Raw genomic sequence first — 26,622 nt, forward strand, 5'->3', positions numbered from 1 at the left:
AATGCATGGCCACTGTGGTGCCCGTCATGATCAGGACACTTTTCCCTGCACAGATGGCATGAAAGCCTTCAGGGCCAGTCTGATGGCCCTCACCTCTAACAGGTTGATGTGGAGTTTGGACTCCGACAGAGACCAACGACCGTTGGCGGTCAAGTCTTCGGCATGAGCTCCCCATCCTGTGAGCGAAGCGTCCGTCACTACAGTCCGCTCCGGCCATGGTTGCCAAAACGGCTCCCCCTTCATCAGGTTCCCCTGGTTGGCCCACCACAGAAGATCCTGGGAAACCGAGATTGGAATCTGAACGGGATCCGTCATCTTGCCTGAGAACTGCAAGCACTGCATCTTGAGGACCCATTGCAGTGATCTCATCCCCAGCCTGGCCTCTGGCACCAGAAAAATGCAGGATGCCTTGAGGCCGAGCAACCTTAAGAATTTGAAAGCCGGGAGACTCTGGGCATGTTGAAACTTGTCCACCATCTGCACAATGTGATGAGCTCTTACCTTGGGAGGGGAGCACTTCCAAGGACGTGTCCAACACAGCCCCTATGTACTGGAGCTGTTGGGAAGGTGTCAGATGCGACTTCTTGAAATTGAGGGAGAAGCCCAGCTTGTGGACGGAACGGCAGGTGAGACCGAGTTGATCCAATGCTTGCTCAGGAGAACGCGTCCGGATCAGCCAGTCGTCCAGGTAGGTGTAGACATGAATCCCCCCTCGCCTGAGATACGCTGCCACCACAACCATTAGCTTGGTGAAGACCCTCAGGCGGAGGTCAATCCAAATGGCAGGACCAGAAACTTGTCACCATTTATTTTATTTTTTTACACATGGGATTTTTGGTTACTTTTATATTTGCCTAAAGGCAAGCTGGTGGCAGCCGATACCAATTCTTTCATAATTTGTGTGCACATTCATGTTTACCTCATATGGCTACTAAACATGGTTAGTGCCCTAAAATGGCCGTGCCACAAGATGTTTTCGCTTGCTTCTTTGGCAATATTGTTGTCTGGCTGCTGCTTTCGAGGGCAGAAGCGGGAGGGAACAGGGGGTTTGGCGAACGGTCTAGTCCCACTCCACATCCTTGGAGCCAGAAAATCTAGGTGTGGGACAAATGCGAAACCAATAGTTGTCCCCGATTAGACAACTACTGGCTGTTTGAATGGTGCAGACCCTTACCTTAGTTTGGAGAAGAGGACCTTGGCACCCATTTCTCGAGATAATCGGAGCCAAGAATCCCTCGAAGAAGAGCAATCTGCTGAAGATCGGAAGACTATACCTGAAGTGGCACACCATCCTTTCCAGTAGCCAGCATGTCGAAGCTCTGCTCCTCTGCCATCAGAAGACCCCGACCGGAGTATCCCTGGACTGCCCAGCTCGCCTGTAGTCTACCTCACCAGAAGCGTTGCAATTCCACATTCGAATCCTGAACATTAGTCTCCAGCTAGTGCCTCAAGTACAGAAGCCAAAGGTGCAGCAGGTAGCTAATCCACAAGGTCAAGCAAATTGGTTTCACAAAACCGTCATAAATAATAGAAGAGTGGACAACGGAGTGAGTTAAGTAGTAGCTGAGGTATGAGTTAGTGTTGTTGTGCAAAGAGCCAGTCTTTTACTTTAGATCTGAATATCCAAAAAGAAGATTCGACTCTGATAGGCGGAGGGAGTGCATTCCAGCATTTGGCCGCTAGCACCGGGAAGCTAGAACCCCTCTGCTGTTTTCAGTTTATAGGTGGGGATTTTTAGACAATGAAGGTATGAGGATCTAGTAGGTCTCAATGGTAAGTTCATCGATAATTTGTCAGTCAGGTATTTCGGGGCTTTTTTTGCAAGGCATTTATGCGTGAGGACTAGTGTGCGCATCACGATTCTATCTCGTACTGGAAGCCAATGTCTGATAGCAGAGATATGATTGGAGCGTGGAATATTGAGGGCAGATCTCAAGGCATTGTTCTGCAGAACTTGTAATCTATTCAGGTTACGTTCAGTAGTACCAAGGAATAGGGCGTTACAATAGTCCAGCTTGGATAAGATCAAGGCACTAGCTAGGGTTAGGCAGATGAGCATAGACAAGAAGGGTTTGCACGCATTGATTAGTTTGTTGGTATATGCTGTAGTGGAGGCTGTGGAATTGACTTGTTTTTTTAGGGTTAGGGTGGAGTCTAAATAGACGCCCAAGGTTTTTACTTCCTTGGCAACTTTGATGATGTTCCCAACAATGTTGAAGGTTTCATAGCGTGAATCCAGTCTGTTCAGATGCGCTTGGGAGCCAACGATAAGAAGTTCCGTCTTGTCATCATTTAGACAAAGGCTGCACGCTGCTATCCAAGCCTGTATTTCCAGATAGATCTCATTTAGTATTTTAAAGTCATTGTCATAGCAACCCGTGAGTTTAATGAGGACCTGGGTGTCATCCGCGTAATTCGTGTAGGTGACACACATGTTGTCAAGACGATCAAAGAGGAGCTTAGTGAAGATATTATAAAGCGTGGGCGACACGCAGGACCCCTGCAGACTCCACAATGGATCGGTACTGGTTCAGACACTCTAGGAGCGAAGACCCGAGTTGTTCTGTTAGAGGAGAAGAATTGGATCCAGTTAGCGGCGTTAGGAGAGAAGGCAGCAGCACTACACAGGTGTTTGGTCAAGATCTGGTGGTCGACAAGATCAAAGGCTACTGATAGGTCCAGTAGTAGAAGGATAGCCAGGTTACCCTTATCTTTAGCTTGGGATTGCTCTGATCTTCCCCGAGTGGGTCCCTTCCTCCCTCATACCCACCCAGCCTTACTCTTCCTTCGAGAGCCTGGTTTGCAAGCAGGTCATCTCTCCCACCTCCTCTCTGACCATCGCCACCATCTACAGGCCCCCTGGCTCTACCACCCTGTTCCTCTCTGAATGGGCCGATTTCTCTTCCTCTCTCCTCACAACCACCTTCTCCTGGTTGACTTCAACATCCCCCTTGTCTCCTCAATCACAGCATCCACTCTCATCCGTGACCTCTGCACATCGCTCTCCCTCTCCATTCTCCCTTCTGGTCCTACCCACTCGGCTGGACACACACTTATGATGATCGTTTATTTGTATAGCGCCTATACACATGTTTCAAAGCGCTTCAAGGCAAGGGAGGGAGCAAAGGGAAAATGCAACATTCTTATAGGGCCTTGAGAACTTAAGAATGGATAATTAACTATTGTACTAGGCTTGACGACATTTCCGATAGTGCAAGAGCATTGACATTAAATGAGGGAAAGGAGGGGAGGGGGTAAGGAGAAGGAAAAGAACAGGCAAGACTATCATACTAGGCCTGACAACATTTCTGATAGTGAAAGTGCATGGATTATGGTGGGGGCAGAGGTGAGAAAAGGGGAAAGTGCAGCAGGGAAGGGAGAAAAGATTGAGAATCAGTGACCCGGAGCAAACAAATGGAGTGAACATGCCATGATTCCAAAGTCAATACTGAACACATTGTGAAGCAAGCATACAGCATGTGTATGCCACAATACAAAGACATTAAATAAGCACAAAAGAATCAGGACCACTATGAGTACGTAACAATTCAATAAGTCAATATGAAAACGTATGTAACAATTCAATAAGTCAATATGAAAACGCCAGATTCTAGATCAATTAACCATTGTGAGTCAAAAGGTCAGTTCAAGCATTAAGCGTCATAGCGAAGATGGTACCTCAATAACGTGGCCAACCGTTGCAGACTTCAGAGCATGGCAGGTTTACTGAGGCATAGTGGGCATTGCGACAGTAGAATGCCATGGAGTGGGAGAGGTCAGAGTGATAGCAGTACTTCCTGGGACACAGTGTAGAGGGGGAGCCCACAGGCATCCAGATAGCGGTCTGGGAGCAGACAGGGGCTTTAGAGAGGGCCATTGAGTGGGCCAGGCTACCGCATGCAGGCGCCTGCGATAGGTTCTTTCAAGGATGGGCAGACCAATTAGCAGGCAGCTTGGCTTGGGGGCTCAAATTCAGTCCTTGTAATGTGGCAGCCATGTTGGAAGAACACAAAAGGCTCGAGTATACCACTTGGCTCGTCTTGGCCAGCAACACAACAAGATGTATCTTTGTAAAAATAAAGCCACACAAACAGCAGGCAGCCTCCTGGGGAATCCAAGTGCAGAATAGCTCTGCACAAACTCGTTGGGCAATGTATTAAACATTACGGATGAAACGGCCGATTTCGATTGTGGATCTTGATGCCTTCATCCACACTGATCTTTCATTCTCCTCCCTACCGATCACCCCACTCTCCTAATCAGACCACGCTCTCCTCTCTGCTCACCTGGATCCTCTCGGCCCTCCGACCGCACCTCCTCACCTCTGCCAACCTTGTTTACAAACATGCGTCCGATGAAACAAGTGCCAGCTGCTGCCTTCGCATCTACCTTCATCCCACCTCTATCCCCACAACAGACTCTACCTCTGAATCTGCTCTCAGCAACCTCCATCATGCCATTACTAACACCCTTTACATTCTTGCCCCAGTCACGAGGATCCACCTAAAACATACCTTCAAGTGTAACACTTTGTACGACTCTGAACTTGCAGAGCTGCAGAACTGACGTGGCAGTCCTCAGGCACACCCTTTGACAAACTGGCATGTCGCCTGCTCCAAAGGCAATACAGACTCTCCATCCGTGCCAAGAATAGGGCCCACATACAGGCTTGCATCTGTATTGCATCAAACACGGTTGTACTCTAAAATCTGCAGGGAACTAGCCAACCCTTCTGCAGTCTCCTCCTCACCTCTTCCCTCCCAGGCACTCAGCAACACACCGGTCACATACTTCACTGCAAAGAAAGACAATCCTGAGTACACTTGCGTCCCTCTCCCCCTTCCTTTCCTCCAGTCCATGCCTCCTATGGCCTCCCATCCTCCATCTACCTTTCTCGCCTCCTTTCCCATCACACCTGATGAGGTCACCAGAGTTGTATGCTCAATGAATGATTAGACCCCCGCCCCCCTCGTCTGGCTTCTCCCTCTGCAATTATGCAGTGAACTGCAGCAATAGGTATCACTGCTCCTGCAAGAATATAAAGGGACATGTGTATACCAGTCTGTGATCTAGGTCCCCTTCTAGGCCCTTCCTCCCAGGACGCGATTCCCGCAGGTTGCGCTGCCCCTAGAAGGCTCACCTCATTATTATTGATGAGCTCTCTGTCCTGCTGCTTCTGGCATGGGCGCTTGTCTGACTGTAACCGAGTTCCTTCACTGGTCCCTGCATGGGGAAGTCCAGTCCAGCTGCGACTAATCCACTTCTCTGCAGGTGAGTGTTTTCTGTTTGTCCTCGTCTTCCTTGCCCGTTTGCTTTCAGTCTGCTTTTCACTGCAATTGTATGACATGCATTACTTACCGTAATAGCATTTCTGATGAATGTATCTGCTTAGATTCACATGCTGTACATATGGTCCGCCATCCAGGGGTAACGGCGGAGTATTGCATCTTGTCTTTCGGGGACCGAAAGGGGACGTCGGCATAGGCGTGTCCATAACACTATCCCTATCGTGACGCATAGTGTACCCAAAATCCCTCACGCGCTGAGGTCCCTCCGATTGTATTTTTTCTGCCATGAGGGAGCTCAAGGCTATAGTGAGTGAGTACATAAAGAGAGAAAGTAGTAAGATGTCCATGTTCATTCCACCCCGAGCGGGGAGGTAGGGAGGGCGCATGTGAATCTAAGCAGATACCGTAATAGCATTTCTGATGATTGTAAGTAATGCATGTCTTCTGATGCTTGTTAATCTGCTTAGAATCACATGCTGTGCATAGACTAGCGAGCAGTACCCGGAGTTGGAGGTGGGTTGTGAGAAGGAACAGTAGAGAAAATAGGTCTTAATACTGCTTGTCCCACCTGAGAATCAGACCTAGAATGAGTGCCTAGGCAATAGTATTTTGTAAAGGTGTGTACAGAACTCCAGGTTGCTGCTTTGCAAATGGACTCAAGGAGAACATTTGCAGTGAATGCTATGGAAGCCCCAGTACCTCAAGTAGAATGAGCTCTAGGCTTAAAGGGCAGTTCTCTCTTCGCAAGAGTGTAACAGAGTGTGATGCATTTGACAATCCACCTTGAGATAGCTGATTTAGAGACAGGGTCCCCTTCTCTACCAGCTGCCACTGAAACGAAGAATTGCTTTGTCTTCCTCAGTGGTTTAGTTCTTTCCAGGTAGAACGTGACTGCCCTTCACACATCTAGGGTGTGTAGGCTTCTTTCGGCCATGTTAGTAGGGTTCTGGAAGAAAGTGGGTAGTTCGATTGATTGGTTCACATGGAACTTTGAGATACATGTAGGCACACACCTGGGATGTGTGCGCAGAACTACCTTATCTATGTGGACTGTAACAAAGGGGTCTAGAACAGAAAGAGCCTGTAGTTCGCTAACCCTTCTGATAGAAGTGATAGCCACTAGGAAGGCTGTTTTATAAGTCAGGGCTCAAAGGGGGCTCCCATGAGCCTGGTCAAAACCACATTCAGATCCCATCCAGGGGCTGGGTGAGAAATGGGAGGATAAACCCTCTTAACCCCTTCCATAAAGGCTTTAATCACTGGTATGTTCCACCACAACACCTTTTGTTGTGATGTGGTGTAGGCTGACAGAGCAGCCAGATGAACCTTTAGGGAATTGAAAACTAACCCAGTGTCCAACAGATGGGTTAGATACAGCACAATGTGTGTGGGTGAGCAATCAAAAGGATTGACACCCTTGGAGTTGCACCAGATGACAAAACATTTCCATTTGCTGGCATAGCAATAACGTGTATTAGGTTTTCTCGCTTCCCCGAGTATGTCCATGCATCTCTGAGGGAGTTGCAGGTGTCCAAACTCTATGACCTCAGGAGCCAAGCTGCTAAGTTCAGAGTTTGTGGCCATGGGTGTAGGGTCACCCCCCTGTCCTGAGACAACATGTTTTACGGGCAGGGTAGTTTCACTGGTGGGGAGAGGGACATTTCTATCAGGTGAGCGAACCAGGGTTGGTGGGCCCACATGGGGGCCACCAGTATCATGGTAACTCGTTCATCTTGTGCACTATTTTGTTGAGAAGGGGAGTCGGGGGGGGGGGGAGGGGGGAGGAGCGTAGACAAATTTCCCTGACCATGTTATCCAGAGACCGTTCCCCTTGGATCGGTTCTGGGGTACCTGGAGGCGTAGTCTTGGCATTGGGCGTTCTCCTGAGTAGTGAACAGGTCGATCTCTGGGAAGCCCCATTCTGCGAAGACGTTGGACACAATGTCTTCGTGCAGCCGCCATTCGTATTCTTCGGGCAGAGGAAAATCTCTCCCGAGTACGTCTGCCAGAAGATTGAGTTCCCCTGGAACATGTTGGGACAACAGAAACATCTTGTGTTTGAGAGCCCATATCCAAATCTTTTGGGACAGCTTGGAGAGCCCTGGAGAGTGAGTGCCCCCCTGTTTGTTTAGGTAGTACATAGCTGTAGTGCTGTCTGTTAGAATCAGCACTGTCTTCCCTTGCAGTTGAACCTGAAAGGCTTTCAAAGCCTTGAAAACCGCTAATAACTCCAGTAGGTTTATATGGTTGGACGCTACTTGAGGAGACCAAACTGTGCTGTCTGCTGAAGCAGATGAGCTTCCCACCCTGTGAGAGATGCGTCTGTAGTGAGAGTGGCTTCCACTGCAGGGGTGGTGAAGGTCATCCCATTCAAGAGGTTTTCTCTTGACCACCTGAGGAGAGAGTACGAGGGCTGGCGAGACAACTACCAGATCATCCCATTGTCCGCTGGCCTGACACCACTGGCTGTTGAGCCACTCCTGCATGGGACGCATGCGCAGCCGCACATGGGGAACCAAGTATATGCATGACGCCATCGTTCCTTGCGCACCGTCACCTCCCGACTCGCTACATATTGAGGTATCTGAAAAAGCATGTTCTGAACCCTCTCGTTGGAGGGGAAGACGAGACCGTCCTTCGTCTGAATTAGAGCTCCCAGAAATTGTTTTATTTGACTGGGGACTAACCTGGATTTCTTTTTGTTGATTGAGAAACCCAGACTGAAGAGGAGATCTATTGTTTTTTGGGTGTTTGAAAAACATGCGTCGAATGAGTCCCCCGTAATGAGCCAGTAGTCGAGGTAAAGGTAAACTGGGACTGATAGTCCGCACAGGTGTGCTGCTGCCACTGCCAAGACTTTGGTAAACACCCCCGGCGCCGAGGCGATGCCGAAGGGGAGCACCTTGAATTGGTAATGCCTGTCCTGGATCATAAACCTTAGGTATTTCCTGTGCGCTGGCATCATTGAAATATGAAAGTATGCATCTTTCATGTCCAATGTTGCCATGTAGTCCCCTTGTTTTAACAGTGGGATTACCTCCTGCAGTGTTACCATGCAAAACTCTGACGAAAGGTCTAGAACAGGGCGCATGGTGAGGTCCTTTTTGGGTACAAGGAAGTACACTGAATAAATACCCTTGTTTACCTGAAGAATAGGGACGGCTTCTATGGCATCCTTTCCCAGCAGTGCTTCCACCTCTTGATTCAGGATCTCCAGATGGTCCGGTGAAAGGCACCGGGAACGCGGCGGTCTGAATTGTGGAGGTCAGGCGAATTCCATGCAGTAACCGTGGGAGACCGTCTTTAAGACCCACTGGTCTGAAGTTATCCCTTCCCATGCCATGAGGAAAGATGTTAATTGCCCCCAGACTGGGGTGACATGGGAGGGGACCTGGACTTGGTGGTCATTTCTGACCAGAGGCTGTGGCTCCTCTGGGATTGGGGCCGTTACCTCTGCCTTTGCCGCATTTCTGACCTCTTGAAGAGTAGTAAGTGGGGCTTCCAGATGTTTGTCCTGTGTTGAAGCTACCCGTGCCGTAGTTGTTTTGACCAGCACTGGCTTGCCATCAAAAGGACCGCCGAGGGTTATTACCCCTCTGGGAGGAGGGTTTCTGCGTAATTTGCTGCAGAGACTTTAGAGTCTCATGCTCATTCTTGGCTGTTTCCAAAGCCTCATCCACGGCTTTCCCGGAGAGGTTAGACTCCTCAATGGGTTTATTAATGAGGGAGGCCCGAGTTTCAGGTTTAAACCCTGATGTACGCAGCCAAGCGTGTCTTTTCAGTAGGGCCCCTTGGGCCAGGGACCTGCCCGCAGTTTCCGCAGTGTCTAAGAGTGTTTTTAATGACATGCTGGTTAACTTGTCTTTCCTCCATTACAATGGAGAGAAGTTTTGACTTGGCGGGTTCAGGGACCTCTAAGAGGCCTTTCTTGGAGCAAGTTCCATTGGGCGTCGGCATAGCTTGCCAACAGTGTAGCATTATTAGCAATCCGCGTAGTATATGCGGCCGCTGACGTGACACGTTTGCCAAGGGCATACAGTCGCTTGGATTCCTTGTCTGGCAGTGATTCCCCTGTGGCAAGGGGTACCCCTGCCCTTTTCCAAGTGGTAGTCACTACCAATGAATCTGGGACGGCGTGTCCTCCGATATATAAAGGATCAGAAGGGGAGGGGCAGAATAATTTTTCGACTCTTGGGTTAACCGCCCGAGTTTGAGCTGGTGACACCAATGAGGGGGCCACCCTTCTCTTGATAGAATTAAGGAGGGGGATGGCCTGGCTAGACTGAGGCTTCTCTTTAAGGATATCCTCTGCAAAATCCTGCTCAGGTACATTCTCTTGAGTGGAAATATTTAAGTATTCAGCTGCTTTTTTCAACATGGAGTTGAATGCCATTTGGTCATCTACAGGAGAGGCCTGGCGAGCCGGGGTGGACGGAGGAGAATCCAGACACAAAACATCAGTGTCCTGATCTTGGATTGTCCATGGGTCTTGACCTTCCTGCTGGGTTTCTTCCCAGTTCTCCGTAGTATCCTGTTCTTCCTCATAACTGTGTAGGAATTAAGCAGCTTCTTCTTCATTATAAATGTCCGTAACCTATATGAGTCCATGTGGACAACGTCTTCCTGCTGAAAAGTAGAAGACTGATCTTCTTGAATTTGGAGGTTAGGGTCTACCTGAGCCCTTTTCGGGGGAGGATGATCAGTAAAACTGATAATCTTCTCCAGCCGATCCATACATCTTTCAAACCTCTCTGTAGTCCATTTAGTGGACCCAAACGTGCCTACAGGTGGAAGATTGGTGTCCTCCGCTCTACGCGTCGAAAATAGCTTCTTAGGGTGTCGGAAAGAGGCTCTGGACTATCAGCGTACTCATTGTAAGAATCGGTTTCCTAATCTGTCAAAACTTTTTCCGTGGCTTGTCCCATAACTTTAGGTGGGACCGGGGTAAGACCCACCACCACAGTAATTCTTTCGATGCTGCTTTCAATAGTCACCGAATCGGCATGAGACAGCGGTTCTGATGGTTTATCAGTAGGTGTAGTACCTTCGGTGGCGCTAGAGGGCCTAGCAGTCGGTTTTTCGGGTAGAGGCCTAGCCGTAGTTTTCAGGCCTACCGCGGCCTTCAGGACCGTCGAGGCGTCGGATTTCCGTGCTTCGACGTGTGACATTTTTGGAGTAGCGCCCTTACTTGATTTAGATTGCCCAGTTGCAAGACGCTGCTACGTATGCGGGGAAGGCTTTGGATCTGAACGATCTGAGGGAACCGGCAAAGTCTTCGGCGGCCCTGTTGGCGCTTTTAACTTTTTCGACGAAGACGATGAAATCGGTGTAGGGGTTGTTTGCTCAGTGTGATGCACTTGTACGCCCCCAGGTGCTGTCCCTGTAGGGAGACCAGAGTCAGGCCTTAAAGGGTCGGGGACAGGCATGGCGGACCTAGAAGTGTCCGCCTCAAGGTCTAACATCCGCAACGGAGGTTTGCTCATCCGAAGTACCCCCGTCACTCTCAGCGGGTGTGGTGGTGGGGGAAAGGGGTTCCACCCACGACATACTGTACGCGGCCCACCGCTTTACACAGCGCTCCTTAAGGGTCTTAGGCCGAAGGAGTTTGCAGGCGGCACAGCGCTTCTCGTCGTGCTCTAGGTGGAGACAGGCGTTACATGTCCTGTGTTCGTCCTTCCAAGGATATCTGACCCTACACTTAGGGCAGAATCCTTTCCATAGCTAAAGGGAAGGATGACCAGACCAAAAGGGAAAAGAGGGGAAAGGAGGAAAGACATACCGACAATATGGCCACCCCGACCCCACTCTCCCTACTGTACAGGCCAGCCAGAGGGCCTGACCACGTGGAAAATCCAACAGCGGATTTTAGGCGCCGAAATCTACAGCCATAGACAAATCACCCGTAGTCCTCGTCGAAGATGTTCTTGGTGAGCGAAATGACTTAACGGGGAATAACTGACAAGTCGGTAAGATAAACAATGTCTCTTGTAAGAGCTCTGCTATAGTGCGACTAGTTATCTGGGCGGAAAAAAATAATCTGAGGGACCTCAGCATGTGAGGGATTTTGGGTACACTACACGTCACGATAGAGATAGTGTTACAGACACGCCTATGACGACGTCCCCTTTCGGTCCCCGAAAGACAAGATGCAACACTCTGCAGTTACCACTGGATGTCGGACCATATGCACAGCATGTGATTCTAAGCAGATTAACAAGCATCAGAAAATGTGTTCCTGTATTGTTGTTCGCTCCTTCTTTAATGTTGTTCTTTTGCTCTCTCTCTCCGTGTAGGTGGTATTGCGAACCCTGCAGCAGTTGCAGGGCTTGAGATGGCAGTCGGAGTGAACGAGAAATGAACCCAAGATGGTCCGGTAACAGGTAAGTGGTCTTCTAGGAATGCGTGCATGGTTCAATTGCGACGTGACCCTAGAACGATGGGTGATAACTTGTCTAACCTTGTCTTTCGTCTTCTTCACAGGAATCGCCTCCGTGGATGAGCACAGCATTGGGATCAAGATCGCTGGGTTCCAGAGGATGAGTATGCAGATGCGATGATGAACGCCAGATTCCAGGAGGCGAGTGTGCAGGATAAACGCTGGGATCCAAACGTTAAGTAAGCTGGTCCAAGCGGCGGTGAGTGTCACGTTGCATATGAATGCAAAGTAACGTGAATCGCTGATATTGGGGCTGGAACAGCTTATATAGCTGAGCTCCTGTGGCCACGCCCACTAGTCCTGGCCTGCTTGCTGCACCCTGCAACTCCTAGAGATTGCACGTGCAGCCTGGGCCTGCTTGCTACACCCTGCACCTCCTAGAGACTGCACGTGCAGCCTGGGCCATGAGAGCCACACCCAACAGTATGCTTGTGGAAATTTTCCCGAAATAAAAGCCAGTGGGAAAGTTTTTGTGAATGAAGCGCTCTTGCTCAATAATAAAGTGTTCCCGTTTACATCCTTACATGAGCCTGGTCCAGCCGGGCCCCCTCTGTATATGTGTCCTGTGACCCATTACCCCCCCCCATCACTTGATGGTGTGGTGTCTGTTCTTGGACAAGTGATCATGGCAAGCAGTCCCTTGTGCGCCCCTTCCTGAAAAACCTCTTGCAGAACTGTCTTGCCCTATATCCATCACCCCCTTCCTTTGAAAACTCTCGGAGAAGCTGCCGCCCCACACCCAACTGAACCCAGTACACTGAACTTGTTGGTGGCCTCCACGACCATCAATCTGGATTCCGAGCATCCAGATGCCCGGAAACTGCTCTTCTGAACACTTGTGAGGAACTGCTCGCATCTCTTTATTCCAACTCTCCAGCTGTCCTCATTCTACTTGATCTCGCCTCTGCATTTGATACGGTCAACCATCCCATCCTCATAAAACGGCTCCACGATACCCTAGGTATCTCAGAGCAGGCACTGGACTGGCTGACCTCCTTCCTCAATGATCGTCGTCGCAGGTCATTCTGGGCTCTCTCTCATCCCCCCAGGGATCCAACCCCTTTCCCTGTCTCCTTAACACCCATCTTGCTCCACTCGCACACCTCATTTCCACTTTCTCCCCCAACTTCCAGTGTTATGCAGATGGCACACAACTTCTTCAATCTTGCCCCTCACCCTCTCCTTACTTCCTCCTCTCATTCCTGACTGCCTATCTGCCATCCAGTCCTGGTGTACTTCCAACGATCTCTGCCTCAAAACCAGCAACACTGAGATCCTTCCGATTAGGAATTCTGCTCCCTCTTTCTTCCCCTCACTGCTCCCTTCTTCTATGGGCTCTCCCGCTTCTCCTTCATCTGAAGCAGAAACCTTGGAGTCACCTCCTACTGCTCTCTTTCCTTCCTCCCTTACGTTCAGGACCTTGCCAAGAAGGCCCACTTTCAACTCCACCTCCTCAAAGGAATTCTTCCTTTCCTCACTTTCCCCGAGAAGCTCAAAGTCTCTAGAGCTCGGTTTCTCTCTAGGCTACATTACTGCAATAGTCTTTTCCTTAATCTACCTTCTTTATCTCTATGACCGCTCCAGCTAATCCAGAATAGGGCTGCAATACTTATCCTTGGCCTCAAGCCCAGGGACTGCATCCCTCAAGCCCTAACAACTGTCCACTGGCTCCTGCAAGAATCAAATTCAAATCCCTCTGCATCACCCATAAGGCTGTCTGGGGCCAGGGACCACGCCATCTACAGCTTGCTCTCACTAAATACTCTCCCTCCAGATCTTTAAGTTCCTCTGGCACAAACTCTATGTGTCAAGCGCTTCACTAAACAACGAGCTGGTGGCTGATCTCTTAACTCAGCAAGCTTCCTCCTATGGAACAGCCTCCCCCCTCCCCTTCGTCTTCGTCTTGAGCCGAATCGAATCTCCTCAAATTCCGGAAGCTTCACAAGACTTTCCTTCTCACCTCCACCTTCCCTTCCTCCATTCTCTGCTAAACCCACAGTTGCTAACATTGGTGACCAGGGCCTTGTGTCCTCTTGGGCCCTGGCACTCCCACACCCAATCACGGTCAGTCTCTGCTCGCTCCCAGCACTTGCCTAGGCACCTACTGGCCTATGCAACCCCAGGCCTGCACTTACCTTATTGGCAGCTGACCACTCTTACCTAGGCACTTACAGCTGCACACTCTCTAACACTTCCCTCTTGGTACACCTAGCACTTACTCCTCCCCCCACCTCAACTCCCTCATCTCTTATCTCTCTCTGCACTTGCACGTTCTGAATGCTCACAAGGTCTAGTAGGTATGCCTCGATATTTCATTGTTATATTTGATTTTCATTACCATGTTCCCTACCTGTTGCCCTGTGGGCGCTTTGAAACACAATTTACGTGATGCATAAGCCCCTTACAAATGCACAATAAATAAATACTCAACCCAACCCAAGAGATAAACAACTCACTCCATTGTGACGGGTGACAAAATATTTACCAGTGCTTTATGTAAAATGGTGCATGTCACCATACACACACTTCGTATTTGGTTCAACGCTGCCACCTAAAAGCCAGCCATGCACAGAAACTTCTATTTGCCATGTACTCCAAACAATGTTTGTTTACAGTACATTTAAAATAAAAAAAGTTCAAATGTTTTATAGTCTCCCCTTCATAAGATATTTGGAGATGGGACAGAGTGTGATAAGACCAAGAGAGAGACAGACTAGTGGAGAAGAGGCAGAAAAGAAAAATGTTGACTCCTCTGGAGGAAAAGGGCACCAGGTCAACCAGACTACAGCACTAGGTAACGTAGGATGTTCCTGAGGGAGTCGGAAAGAAGGCTCAGCCTAAAGGCCCTCCCGAGGACAGGAGTATAACAGACAGTAGGGGTACCCTGGCTCTAATAAACTGGCACTGCAGTATCACCTGTTGAAGTAGGGGGACTGGGCTAGAGAGGTGAGAGCTTCCTCAAGGGTTGAGGGAAAAGTGTACAGGGATCCCACTTAGACTGCGAGCCCCTGTTTGTTTTTATAATACAATTTTGATAAAAACTAAAAACGTATTGGATTGGTCTTGCAACTCCATGAACACCTTATCACATACTGTACAATAAATACACGTTTTCTACATCCTGTCGCCCTGCCTCTTCCTGATCTCGGGACCAGTCTTCAAAAAAACTGAATTCCTAGCCACAATCTATTCTCAGAATATAAAGAGAGAGAGAGAGAGAGAGAGAGAGAGAGAGAGAGAGAGAGAGAGAGAGAGAGAGAGAGAGAGAGAGAGAGAGAGAGAGAGAGAGAGAGAGTATGTGTGTGTGTGAGAGTGTGTGAGAGTGTGTGAGTGAGTGAGAGAGAGTGTGTGTGTGAGAGAGAATGTGCGTCAGAGTATGTGCGAGTGTGCGTGAGAGTGCGCGTGTGTGAGAGTGTGTGTGAGTGTGTGTGATTGATAAATGACTGGGCAATATATGGATTCAATTTCATAATGCAACAACTGTCAATCACTGAATTAATGCACAGTTTAATGGCTATCTATTTAAATTGTTGTATTCTAAATGCAAGCATAAGAAGTATTTTCTTTTAAAAGTTATAATAAAAAGCATTGTGTTTTTTCTGTGTAAAGGACTGGAGTACAGGGCTGAAATTTGCATCCCTTTTAAAGTACTCTAAATGGACTGTAATCTTATCAGAGCAACGAAGAACAGTCCTACCATTTAAATTGATTGCAAGATTTAAAACAAAAAATGGGAAAGCCCTGGTTGCACACTTATTTCCTCTAGCTACTGCTCCATGCAGACTACTTCTTACCCCATTGCTTCAACTTTTGCATAGATTCACAGAGCCTCATCTCTGCAGGTGAAGTTTGCACCTCTGCCTCTGGTCTAGTTATCTGAATCACCACTCCAGATGCATTAATACAGAGTGAGAGGATTTATACTCCTCTCAGTATGGATACCAAGTACTTGCATCTTGACTAATCCAGGATCCAGACTTCGACCACAAAGGAACTCCCACAAATGAACTCTCTTTATTGAAGTAAACAGCTGTGTGGGAGAGCAACCATGCTTTATGGGTAGAAAGTATGCATAACTGTAGTGCCAGGTGCTACCAAACACTTCAACAAACCATAAAACTGCTGTTTCTTCTGCAACTGTTGCATCTATGCAGGCACTATACATCATTAAACACACAAATAAATATGTTGCTTACTGTGCTAGTTTCGGGCTGAAACACTGCCAGTGTGAAGTCAAGATTAAAGAACTGAAGGTATTCTGTGACCAGACAGGAAACTAAGCGACCTGCCGAATCAAAAAAAGTCATTAGTACATTTTCAAGTTAAATATTTGGTTCAACACTGCCATAGATTGCAGGCATGCGATTTTGAAAAAACTACTTTGAAGTTCAATGCAGAAGATGTGGTGAATGCAGAGGAAACCACGGTTGCGTGGTGCCAGCACAGGAGCCCTGCAGGTCCTTGGTTCCCAGAAAGACTGAAAACAGCCTTTAAAATGTAAAATAGATCACAACCACCACACGGAACCTGGAGGGCAAGTTAGGCACTCTGTGGGAAACAAACCTTGAAGGCTACCAGGAAACAGCAGTTCCTGCAATGGCAGTGCATGGTCACGTCGATGACTGCTTCAGCAAAGGAAGTCAGAGATGCACTGGACCCTTGACAAGGTCTTGAATTCAGCCTTAGGGACAGGTTAAGGTTAGGAAAACCTGCCACGGAGGGTTGACATGGGGAGTGGAGCACTGCTACAGTGAAGGTACTCAATGAAGGGGAAAGAAATGTGTTAAGCACAAACTCCAGTGAAAGAGGTAATCCTGCCATTAAGATCATAACGAATAACAGTTGCCTGAAGAACTGGAGTTTGCAGACTGCATCTCGCATGCATGTCGGCTCAGGGTGAAAGAAACAGGGATGTTGTCTTAGAACTGTGGGGATGCAAAGTACCGACAGTTCATTTGAGGGAGAACACCATGACTTGAAGAGGGTTTAGGTGATCACGATTGGTGATCACAGTGAGACCGCCTATTAAAAGATCACAAAAAGACCAAGTGTGCCCCAAAAAGAAATAAACCAGCATTCACTTAGCCAATAGTTTTGAATGTGGTATTGCGAACACATTTTCTGAGTTCATGCACAGACACACCAAGGAAGGGGAGGGATAGATATATACTGAGGGGAAAGCAGACGGTGAGGATGCACGGGAGGGGTGATTAACAAATACGAATGAGGATAAGTGGGAGTGAGGGAGGATGTGTGAAGGAATGACAGATGGATAGATGATTAGGCAAGGTAAATGGTCTTGTATAGCACCATGCAGCCAATGCTGGTCTGAATGCATGTGGCTCTGTAATACAAACGATGGGGTGGTCGTGGGTGTTAGGGGGATAGTGGGTTAGGCAGGAGCAGAAAACTGGTGTTTAGTGCCGGTCGGAAGCACCAGTTACTGGGGTATTGGTATGGGTTCTACTGTGTTCTGGCAGGCCATCAACCCTCTGACGTGTTAGCCTTACAAGCGTGGTCCCAGGATTATTAGGGTGGCCATGGATATGTTGGATGGCGTGGATAGGGAAAGGGTAGAGAAGGAGTCTTAGGTATGGATATGGTGCTAGAGGCTTGAATGGAAGTTCGAAGATGAATGAATCAACGTTTAATGGCATTAGGTAGTAGGAGGACGTATGGACGGTTAAACGCACAAATGTAATATGGATGAAAGGATTATTTAATAAGCATTCAAGGACAGATAGACGAGAAGGGGGATGGATGCATCAGTGAGAATGCGAGGATGAGTGAGTGTGGGGACAGCAGCACAGAGCAAAGCAAGGGGTCATCAAATGAGCCGACTAGTTACCATACAACGGGCAGGAAACTTAAGTGGGTGCGCAGTGTGCAAGTGTATGATAGTGACGGCATACTGGCAAACTTAATTAGTGCCGGAAAGCGACACTATACATAATTGTCTTTTCAGCACTAGCCCTCTGTCTGTGTTTCCACAGTTCTAATTCGTGATGAGTGACTGGTGCAGTTCACTTTTTCATTCTACCAGCAGCTCTGTCTTAGAATGCTAGGATATCCAACCCACAAAGTCGCTGAGGCAGCTTCTGGTGCAGGTGGGCGTGGATGGCTTCTGAGGGTGCACCGCCATTTTTAATTATTTAGGGTCAATGACGGATGGTTAACATGTTAGCAGAAGGGCATTGTTATTTGCAGTGAATTAGAGCGACCAAAGGAACATAGCATGGTTACCCTCAAGTTATGTAAAGGAGTTGGGGGGCCTGGGGGGTGTCCATGCCTCCCTCCATAACCCCCAATTGAGAAGGAGTATAAAGCCATACAATTTACAATCTGTTCATTAGGACAGCACATGAAGAAAAATCGAGCAAATCGCCAGTACAGAGGAGCATATCACAATATTTTACAATCATGATGCCTGTGCTCAAACTATATGCCAGAATTCCCACTGTAAATAGCTTCCGTAATGTCTGTACTCACAACATATGCCAGCATTGCCATTGTAAAACACCCATGATGCTTGGAACCATAATGTATGTCATCATTGCTACTTTAAAGCTTTCATGATGCTGCAGCTGCGCTCACAATAAATGCCAGCATTCCGACTAAAACCCTTTCATGATGCTGCGCTTACAACATAAATAACCATGGAGGCAGCTTAGCACACTGGATAGGATTCCAGCAACAACTTAATTGTATTTTTACATGAAGGGGGTTCACAGGGACGTAGAGGAAGGGCCCAAAGGAGGAAGGGAAAGAGGGTAGATGCCCCCCCCCCCTCTTTCCCTTTGCGTCACTGTACACACATCGCTGCGTGGCTAAGGACAGAATTTGCTAAGAGAACGCAGTAACTGCAATGGCGGACCAGGAAAGCAATGAGCATTGGAGAATATGCACGCAGTGAAACACAGAATTGTTGTTATACACCACCTTTAGTCTGTATTTAGGACAAATATAAATCGACACAGATCTTCAAATTAACAATTTTTTACCCTTCCATTATTGCCTCTTAACTTTTCAGCGTGAGTATAAATGTGCACTTCTTTCCAAAAATAGCTGGGGTGGCAAGGACCAGAGGTACTGATATGTATAAGGTTGTTGGAGCATACATCTAATAAGGGCGTGCCTGATAATGTCCAATAGCTGTTATGCAAAAACTTTGCAGGAAGGAACATCAAACAAACTGCTGTATCCTTACACAAATAGGAAAGATACTTCAGGAATATTTGCAGCAGCTGACTTTGCCAACTTTCAGCCAAAACTAAAAACATGGTTGTTAGGTTTAGAAGTGGCGTTTATGTTCTTTTATGGTTATGCATTCTTGGATGATGTATTATGTTTTTCTATTGTGAGGTTACTGCATTCTTTATTGCATGCACTGTTTATGTCTGACCGTGGTTCCAGAACTCACTTGGGTTCTGAGATCAGTTGGTCAGCTGGATTTTCCTTTCAAGTAGTGCCTGCTGCCTATGTTAGCTTTACTTAATAAAACCCCTTTACCTCTCATTCTGCCTCCGCTTTAATTGAACATTGGCGATGAGGATCCTCACTCAGGCGTGCAGTGCGCCAGGGACCCGACTGCCCACCTGCATTGCTTGCGGCAGCCATCGGAAAGGGAGAGGGAGTGGAGAGAAGGAGAACTCTAGGCAGCAGGCACCGCGACCCCGCCCGACGCGCGTCCCAGGTCAGGAGGTGTGCGTGGGAGGAAAGCGGTTGGGGTGCTGTAATAAATCGCGACTATGGTAGAGGTGAGAAGGAGCTTTTATTTAAGGCCCCCGGAAGGTGGAGCAGTCAGCTGGGAATCGGAAACGTTCCGTGGTGGAACGAACGGAGATGGGGATTCTCCGTTCTGGAAGGAGCAAGATGTACATCAGCATATGTACATATAACATCTCCTTATCTGAAAAGAGAAAAAAAAAAAACGGGATGGATGGGGGAAAACAGGGAAAGGTGAGGGAAGGATAGGTGAACAATATATAGATCAATAGTAAACAAAATCATTCTTGAAATTCTGGATGATGGTGCGGTTCCTTCTCGACAGACTTCTGGTGGTGGAGCTCTCATCGTTGGAACGGTGCTCGCTGTGCCTTTTTGTGCCGACGTGTGGGTCTATGGAAGTACTGGATCTGTAACTGTCAGTGGTTGTTCTTTTCACCTCTCCTCTTGTCTGGTTACCAATGTGGTTGTTGTGGTTGTTTTTGGAAGTGCTCGCTCTGTGGTTGTCATTCGTTATTTTCACAAGATCATCGTGGGACCATTTCTTTCCATCCTCTAATGTAACTGACTTTCCGTGGCAGCGCGTGACCTTTTGTGGGGATCTAAATTTTGACTCGCCCTTGAGTGTCTTTTTGGGTTCTCTGAGACAGACCCAGTCACCTTCCTGTAGTGTCATTTCTCTTGTTCCATTCTTCTGGTCGTAGTAGTCTTTGTACTTCCCTTGTTTCTCTTTTATGTTTCTATGGATTTGTTCCATATCCACCTTCTGTTCTGTGTTTATTCTTGCTTCGCCAGTATCTAGGAAAATCCATGCTGGTCTCAGTTGGTTGGTTGCTGTTCTTCCACGCATCAAGGTGAATGGTTCTGAGTTGGTGGTGGAATGCGGCGTTGTTCTGTATGCAAGCAGGGACTCCTTGAGGGTTTCTCTCCATGGCATGCCATTGGCTGTGGCTAGTTGGATGACACTTTTTATTAGTCTGTTCATTCTTTCCACCAATCCATTGGACATTGGGTGGTAGAGCGATGTGGTGATGTGGTTGATAGATTTCTTTGTAAGAAATTCGTGGAATTCCAACAAGGTGAACTGGGACCCGTTGTCTGACACTATGTCTCTGGGGTAACCTTCCCTGTTGAATATTTCTGTAAGGAAGTCAATGACTTTTTTCGTGGTTGCGCTGTTCTCTACCACACCCCATTCGGTCCATTTGGATGTGTAGTCCACGATCACGATGATGAATATTTTTTCGGCTTCCAGATTTTCAAAAGGGCCCATGATGTCTATGGCCAGCTTTGACCATACGTGTTTGGGAGCTTCTACCGGCTGAAGAGGTGTTTTTCTTAAGATTTTCGATTTGTCGCTGGAAGCGCAGGCGCTACAGTTTTTTACTGTTTCTTCTGCTTCCTTCCACATGTTAGGCCACCAGTAGTTGCTCCTTATCCTGTTCTTTGTCATACTCCTTCCCAGATGTCCTTCATGAGCTAGTTCAAGTAATTTTTTCCTGAGTGCGACAGCTGGAATAATTCTGTTACCTCTCAAGATAAGGTTGTCTTTAATGGATATTTCGTCTTTGAATGGTGTGAATTTTGCCAAGTCTTGCCCGACATGTTCCCAGTCATTCATTACGGCTCTTCTGATTTCTTGCTGCTCCGTGTCGGCTTTGGTGATGTGTGTCCACTCCTTGGAGGGGATGTTGGAATGGATGGTAGCTATGATATCTTCATCTTGAACTTCATTTTCAGTGTCTGTTTTGTCTTGATTGGTGGTTAGTCTGGAAAGGCAATCTGCCACTTGGTTTAGTGGGCCTGGATTATAAAGAACTTGAAGATTATATTGCATCACATCCATGAACCAGCGCCTTATTCTAGGGGATATCAAGTGTGGCGTTTTGGATTGAAGGATGTTGACAAGAGGCTTGTGATCAGTCATTAAGAGAATGGGTAGACCCCAAATTAGATTTCTGAAGTGCTGTAGAGCCCACTTGACAGCCAAAGCTTCTCTCCCAATGGTGGAATAGTTCAATTCTGCATCTCTGAGCACTCTCGATGCGAATGCGATGGTCACGATGTTGCCCTTCTGTTGTTGTTCTAGTACTGCACCAAGGCCGATCTTACTGGCATCCACTGACACTATTGTCTTGGCCTTGTAATCAAACATGCTTAAAGCTGGAGCTTGGTTGATGTCAGACTTGAGACTCTCAAACTCTTTTTTGCAATCCATGGACCATTGAAATCTACTACTTTTTTTCAATGAGTTTCCTCATGTTCTCTGTCTTATTAGCGTAATTACTGACGAATTTGGAGTAGTACTCCGTCATTCCTAAAAAACTTTTCAACTGATCTTTGTTGGTGGGATCGATCAGGTTCAATATTGTGTCTAGGAGTTTTTTCTTTGGACGGATGCCTCTGGCATCGATGGAATGGCCAAGATAGGAGACTTGATTGCATTTTATGTTGCATTTTTCTAACTTGAGAGTGAGTCCACTCCTTTGGATTATCCGTAGTACGCCCATCAGTTTGGCATTGTGATCTTCCTCGGTTCTAGCTGATATAAGAATATCGTCTTGGAAGCATCGTACTCCATCAAGACCCCCAAAGAGATGTGACATGAGTCTCTGGAACACTGCCGCAGCCGAAGCAAGCCCGAACGGCATTCTATTGAACATGTAAGCTCCCAAAGGCGTGATAAAGGAAGTGAGGGCCTTCGAGTTGTCATCTAATGCAATTTGGTGGTATGCCGATGAGAGGTCCAAAGTGCTAAAAAAACTTGCCGGTTCCATGGTTGAAAGAAGTTCTGATATATTGGGAAGTGGGTGTCTGTCGACCCATATGTTTTTGTTCAGATCTCTTAGGTCAACGCACATGCGTATGGATTTGTCGGGTTTCTTTACAAGGACGATGGGGGCAAGCCATTCAGAACTTTCTATGGGTTGTATAATGTTCTCGTTGCACAAACGTGCAAGTTCATCTTTGAGTGCCGCCTTGGTCCCAAAAGGCACTCCACGCACCCGATGGACCACAGGGACAGCACCCTTTTTTAATATTATTCTGTGCTGGAAGCCCTTGAGTAATCCGATCTTATCACAAAACCTTGGGAAATTGTTCGGCCAGGTTGCTTTTGATGTTGGTATCGTTTTTTAGCACACTCAGTATGGGGACATCTTCTCCGGGATGGATCCTCACTTGGAGAGCCGCTTGTTCTTCCCATCCTACTACGGAGGACCCATTCTTGGCTACAAACAACTTGCAGTATGTTTGTCTGTCCCGAAATTTGAGCTTGACCCAGGTGTATCCCATGATGTGAATGGGTGTCTTTCCATATCCGGTGGCTCTCACTGAGGAGCTTCGTAAGTCATGAATTTTGCCAGAAAGTACTTTTACAAAGGTTTCGACATCCACCATGGTATATGGGGATCCGGTGTCTACCATCACTCTCAGGGGTATGTCATTGACACACATGTTAACCCATGGACCATTCGCCTCTTGTAAGGAGGTGACTGAGGATCTGCACCTGCGGGTGCGTTTGATTGACGGATAGCATGCTGTCTGACGTTTGCTCATAGTCTACTGTTTTCACTGACCCATATCTGTTGATGGCTGGTCTGCTGCCTTTGCCAGATCCACGTGGTCTCCCGCGGGTGTTTCGGCAGAGTTTGGCAAAGTGACCTAATTGACCACACTTGTAGCACTCAACATTATTGGCAGGGCACATCCTCCCAGGAATATGGCGTTTGTACCATCCACACTTTTGACAACTCGTAGGATTATGATTATCGTACACTGATGTTCCCCCCCCTCCTCGTCCTTGAACTTCTCCCGATGCTTTGGGGGGCATTTTTTACTGCCGCTATTATTGCCCCATCATGGTCGTAGTCGGGACTGCCTTCCACGTACTTCACTTCCACTCCAGTTCCCTCCTTGAGAGCCTGCCTCTCTTTCATACAACGGTCTCCAAATTCCATGCTTCTGACTATCTCGGTGGCTTGGTCCAGAGAGGGATTCTTTGTTTGCCATAGTTTTTGCTGTATGCGAGGTTCTGCTACATTGAGGACTAGCTGGTCTCTCAAATACTCATCACTGACACCTGTAAATTCGCACGTAGACATGAGTACTCTGAGGGAGGCTAAGTATGCGTCGACAGGTTCACCTTTGGTTTGTTTTCGAGAAAAGAATTTATATCTTTCTAGTACTACATTTATCTTGTTGCCGAAGTGCTTGGTGAGTTTTGTTAGTGCCGTGTCGAACTTCCTGGTGCCATCTCCACTTGCGCCGTCTGGCTCTGGGAGCGCCCTGAATATCCTGAGGCCTTCGGTTCCTAAACAGTTTAAGAGGGTCGCTTCCTTAAGGTCGTCGTTAAATTTACTTCCGCCAATTGCCCTGAGGTATATTTGAAAACTGTCCAGCCATTGCTCCCAGGGGCAACTTGGGGTTCCGGGGCAAGGAAGAAATTTGGTGGGGTGCGGCACGTTCTGCATGTTTGGGGAATAGATGTAACTGGATTCTGTTTTGCAGAGTTTGTGATGAGTACGATGTTAGAGCTTAGCTGAGAGTGATGTTCACTGCTTTATGAGATTGGGGTGTTGAGGTAGTGAAATTTTGCGGTTGTCAATTTCAATAGGTGGAAGGACTTTTTGTGGTTGCCGCACACATCTTGTGTGCTTTTCCAGAAGGAACATTTTTTTTTTTTTTTTAAAGTCTTGTGCACCTAGCACCTGTGAGGGCGCTGTAAAACACGGCCTTGCACTGTATGACGCGGCGACTGGAACAGCTGATGAGTTATGTAATGCCTCCTGCGGCCTGCGGGGCGTTGTGATGTGTGGCCTAGTGGTGGTCGCCAGGATACGAAAAGCTACAGCTGGCCTGGATAATATGGCCGCACGCAGGGCACGTTGCGAGGTCCTTTCCTCGAACGGCCGTTAGTTTGTGCTCAAAGAATGCACTGTAACGCTGGTGGCATGCGTCAGTTTGTAATAAATGAAAATGAATCTGTACCCTTTCCTGACGATCTGGTACCTGGTGTCAGCCAGGTGGCCTGCCGGATGGGCCCCCTCCCCACTGATGGCAACAATGGGGTGGCGGAGGCGGCGGCAGAAAGGGAACAAACTGCCGAGCGTCGCTGTCACCAGAGGAGGGCTGTGGCACCGGCAATGAAGTTCCGGGGGCCGGGTGTCAAGGAAGGGGAAACCTCGTCGCCAATTGTAATAAATCGCGACTATGGTAGAGGTGAGAAGGAGCTTTTATTTAAGGCCCCCGGAAGGTGGAGCAGTCAGCTGGGAATCGGAAACGTTCCGTGGTGGAACGAACGGAGATGGGGATTCTCCGTTCTGGAAGGAGCAAGATGTACATCAGCATATGTACATATAACAGGTACAGGAGCCATTTGGGTGGAGGGGCTTGTGCATCCCGGCGCACAACAGCGCGAGGCCCCGACCCTACAACGGACATCACGGCTCGTCTCGAGCTACACCTCTGAGCGCGAAGGCCTAGCTACATAGCCGCACCAGAGGACGACTGAAAGGCTGGGCATTGTGACGTGGGTTGCCAAGCAACCTGTATACACTGAAGGAAGCGCCCCTGTTCCAACAATGGAACGAAGCAGCTTTATTATTTCACAATGGCAGCACTTTACTAAAGAGGCTGCAGGACGCATTGGAGACTTGTGCCCACCTCAATTCCTTTGTTTACTACCAGGAAGCATTATTGTTCCACAATGTCAGCACTTTATTAAAGGGGCTCCAAGACACTGAAAACTGGTGTCCATTACAATTCCTCTGTTTATAACTACAAAGCATCCATAATCAACACACTGTCAGCTAGTGAGGCAGAGGTGATGGCTGTAGCCATCCCACTGCCTGTGCCTTTCCTAGCGGAACCAGGTCGTCCTCCCATTAGATTTGACAGGTGGAAGGGAATATTCGAAAATTATGTGGTGGCCATTGGTGGAGACAGGTTCAGCGCAGCAAGAAAGAAAGCTCTACTACTGCACAATCTTGGGCCAGAAGGGCGCAGCGTATTTGACGGCCTTGCAAGGAGTCATGGGGAGATTGCAGGGGATGCAGATGAATATTCAGCAGCTGTCAAGCAGATTGAGGAACATTTTCAGCCAAAGAAGAACGTCACATTCGAGCACCACAAGTTCTTTCAACGTGTTCAGGAGGGGTGAGAGTCAGTGGAATCATATTGCGTCTCTTAGAACTTTAAGCCACACGTGTGACTTTGAGACATTAACGGATTCCTTGATAAGAGACCAGTTGGTAAGGTGTACCAACAGTGTGAGGGCGCAAGAGAAGTTGTTGACCAAAGATGTTACATTGGAGCAAGCGATCGAACTCGCCCGCAGCATTGAACAGACCACACAGTATATAAAAGAAATGAAGGTCGACAGACAGGTGTCACAGGGTGTGTGTGCAGTTGGACCAAGGAAGAGGTCGACTACATCAACTGCTAGAACAGAAGGGTGGAACCAGAAATGCACCAAGTGTGGCAGTCCCAAGCATGTGCCCAACTTCCCCACCTGTCCTGCCAGGTTTGCAGATTGCTTTAAATGCAAACGCAAAGGTCACTTTGCCAACGTGTGTGGGGAGTCGGTCCAGCACAAGTGCAATGAATGTAGCATCACCTGTCCAGGAAGCAGCACCAAGACATGTCTTTCAGATTTCGGCTGTGTCAGGTGAACAGAATGGACCAGTCGATGAGTTCACGGTCACTGGGTGTTATTTGAAGATGAAGGTTGACTCTGCATCACCTTGAACCATTATATCTGAAGAGACTTTGGGCAAATATGTGGGTGCTCTAAATCCTGCCAAAGTACAGCTCTGTGGTTACGGAGAATCTGCCATTGAATTGGTGGGAGAATTCCAAGGTCTGGTATCATACAAAGGCAGGAGGTTTACAGCTGATATTCTGGTGGCAAGAAAGAGCACCTTGCTACTTGAAGGGGATGAGCAGAGGAAATTGGGAGTGCAGATTCAAGCAAGTGCTTTAGATACGGTAACCATAGCAGAAATGGATGACAGATGGACAAGAGAGTTTGCTGAAGTCTTCACAGAAAAACTGGGAAAGTTGAAGAATTTTGAACCTGACATTAAGTTAAAAACAAATGCACAACCTGTGGTACATAAAGTGAGGCCTGTTCCTCTAAACATGAGGCAGCAGATTTGTGAAGAATTGGGTGAT

The 26,622-nt window shown here is 47.9% G+C and overlaps 1 protein-coding gene across 8 annotated transcripts in view; it reads right to left on the reverse strand.

Annotated features, from left to right (window-relative positions):
- The window catches only part of CEP43 (centrosomal protein 43), an 816,584-nt gene that overhangs the window by 586,666 nt on the left and 203,296 nt on the right, over positions 1-26,622 (reverse strand). For 4 of the 8 annotated variants that reach the window (XM_069606648.1, XM_069606650.1, XM_069606649.1 and 1 more), the window contains exon 5: positions 15,921-16,009. The exons of 1 other annotated variant lie outside the window; for it this stretch is intronic. In XM_069606648.1, coding sequence (XP_069462749.1) covers positions 15,921-16,009 — 89 coding nt within the window. Of the gene's footprint in view, positions 1-15,920; positions 16,010-19,233; positions 19,434-26,622 lie in introns of those variants that run through there. 3 more of the 8 variants (XM_069606652.1, XM_069606651.1, XM_069606653.1) reach the window with 2 other exon arrangements.

The sequence above is a fragment of the Ambystoma mexicanum genome, chromosome 4p (assembly GCF_040938575.1).
Source record: "Ambystoma mexicanum isolate Mex_15411 chromosome 4p, UKY_AmexF1_1, whole genome shotgun sequence".
Lineage (NCBI taxonomy): Eukaryota > Metazoa > Chordata > Amphibia > Caudata > Ambystomatidae > Ambystoma > Ambystoma mexicanum.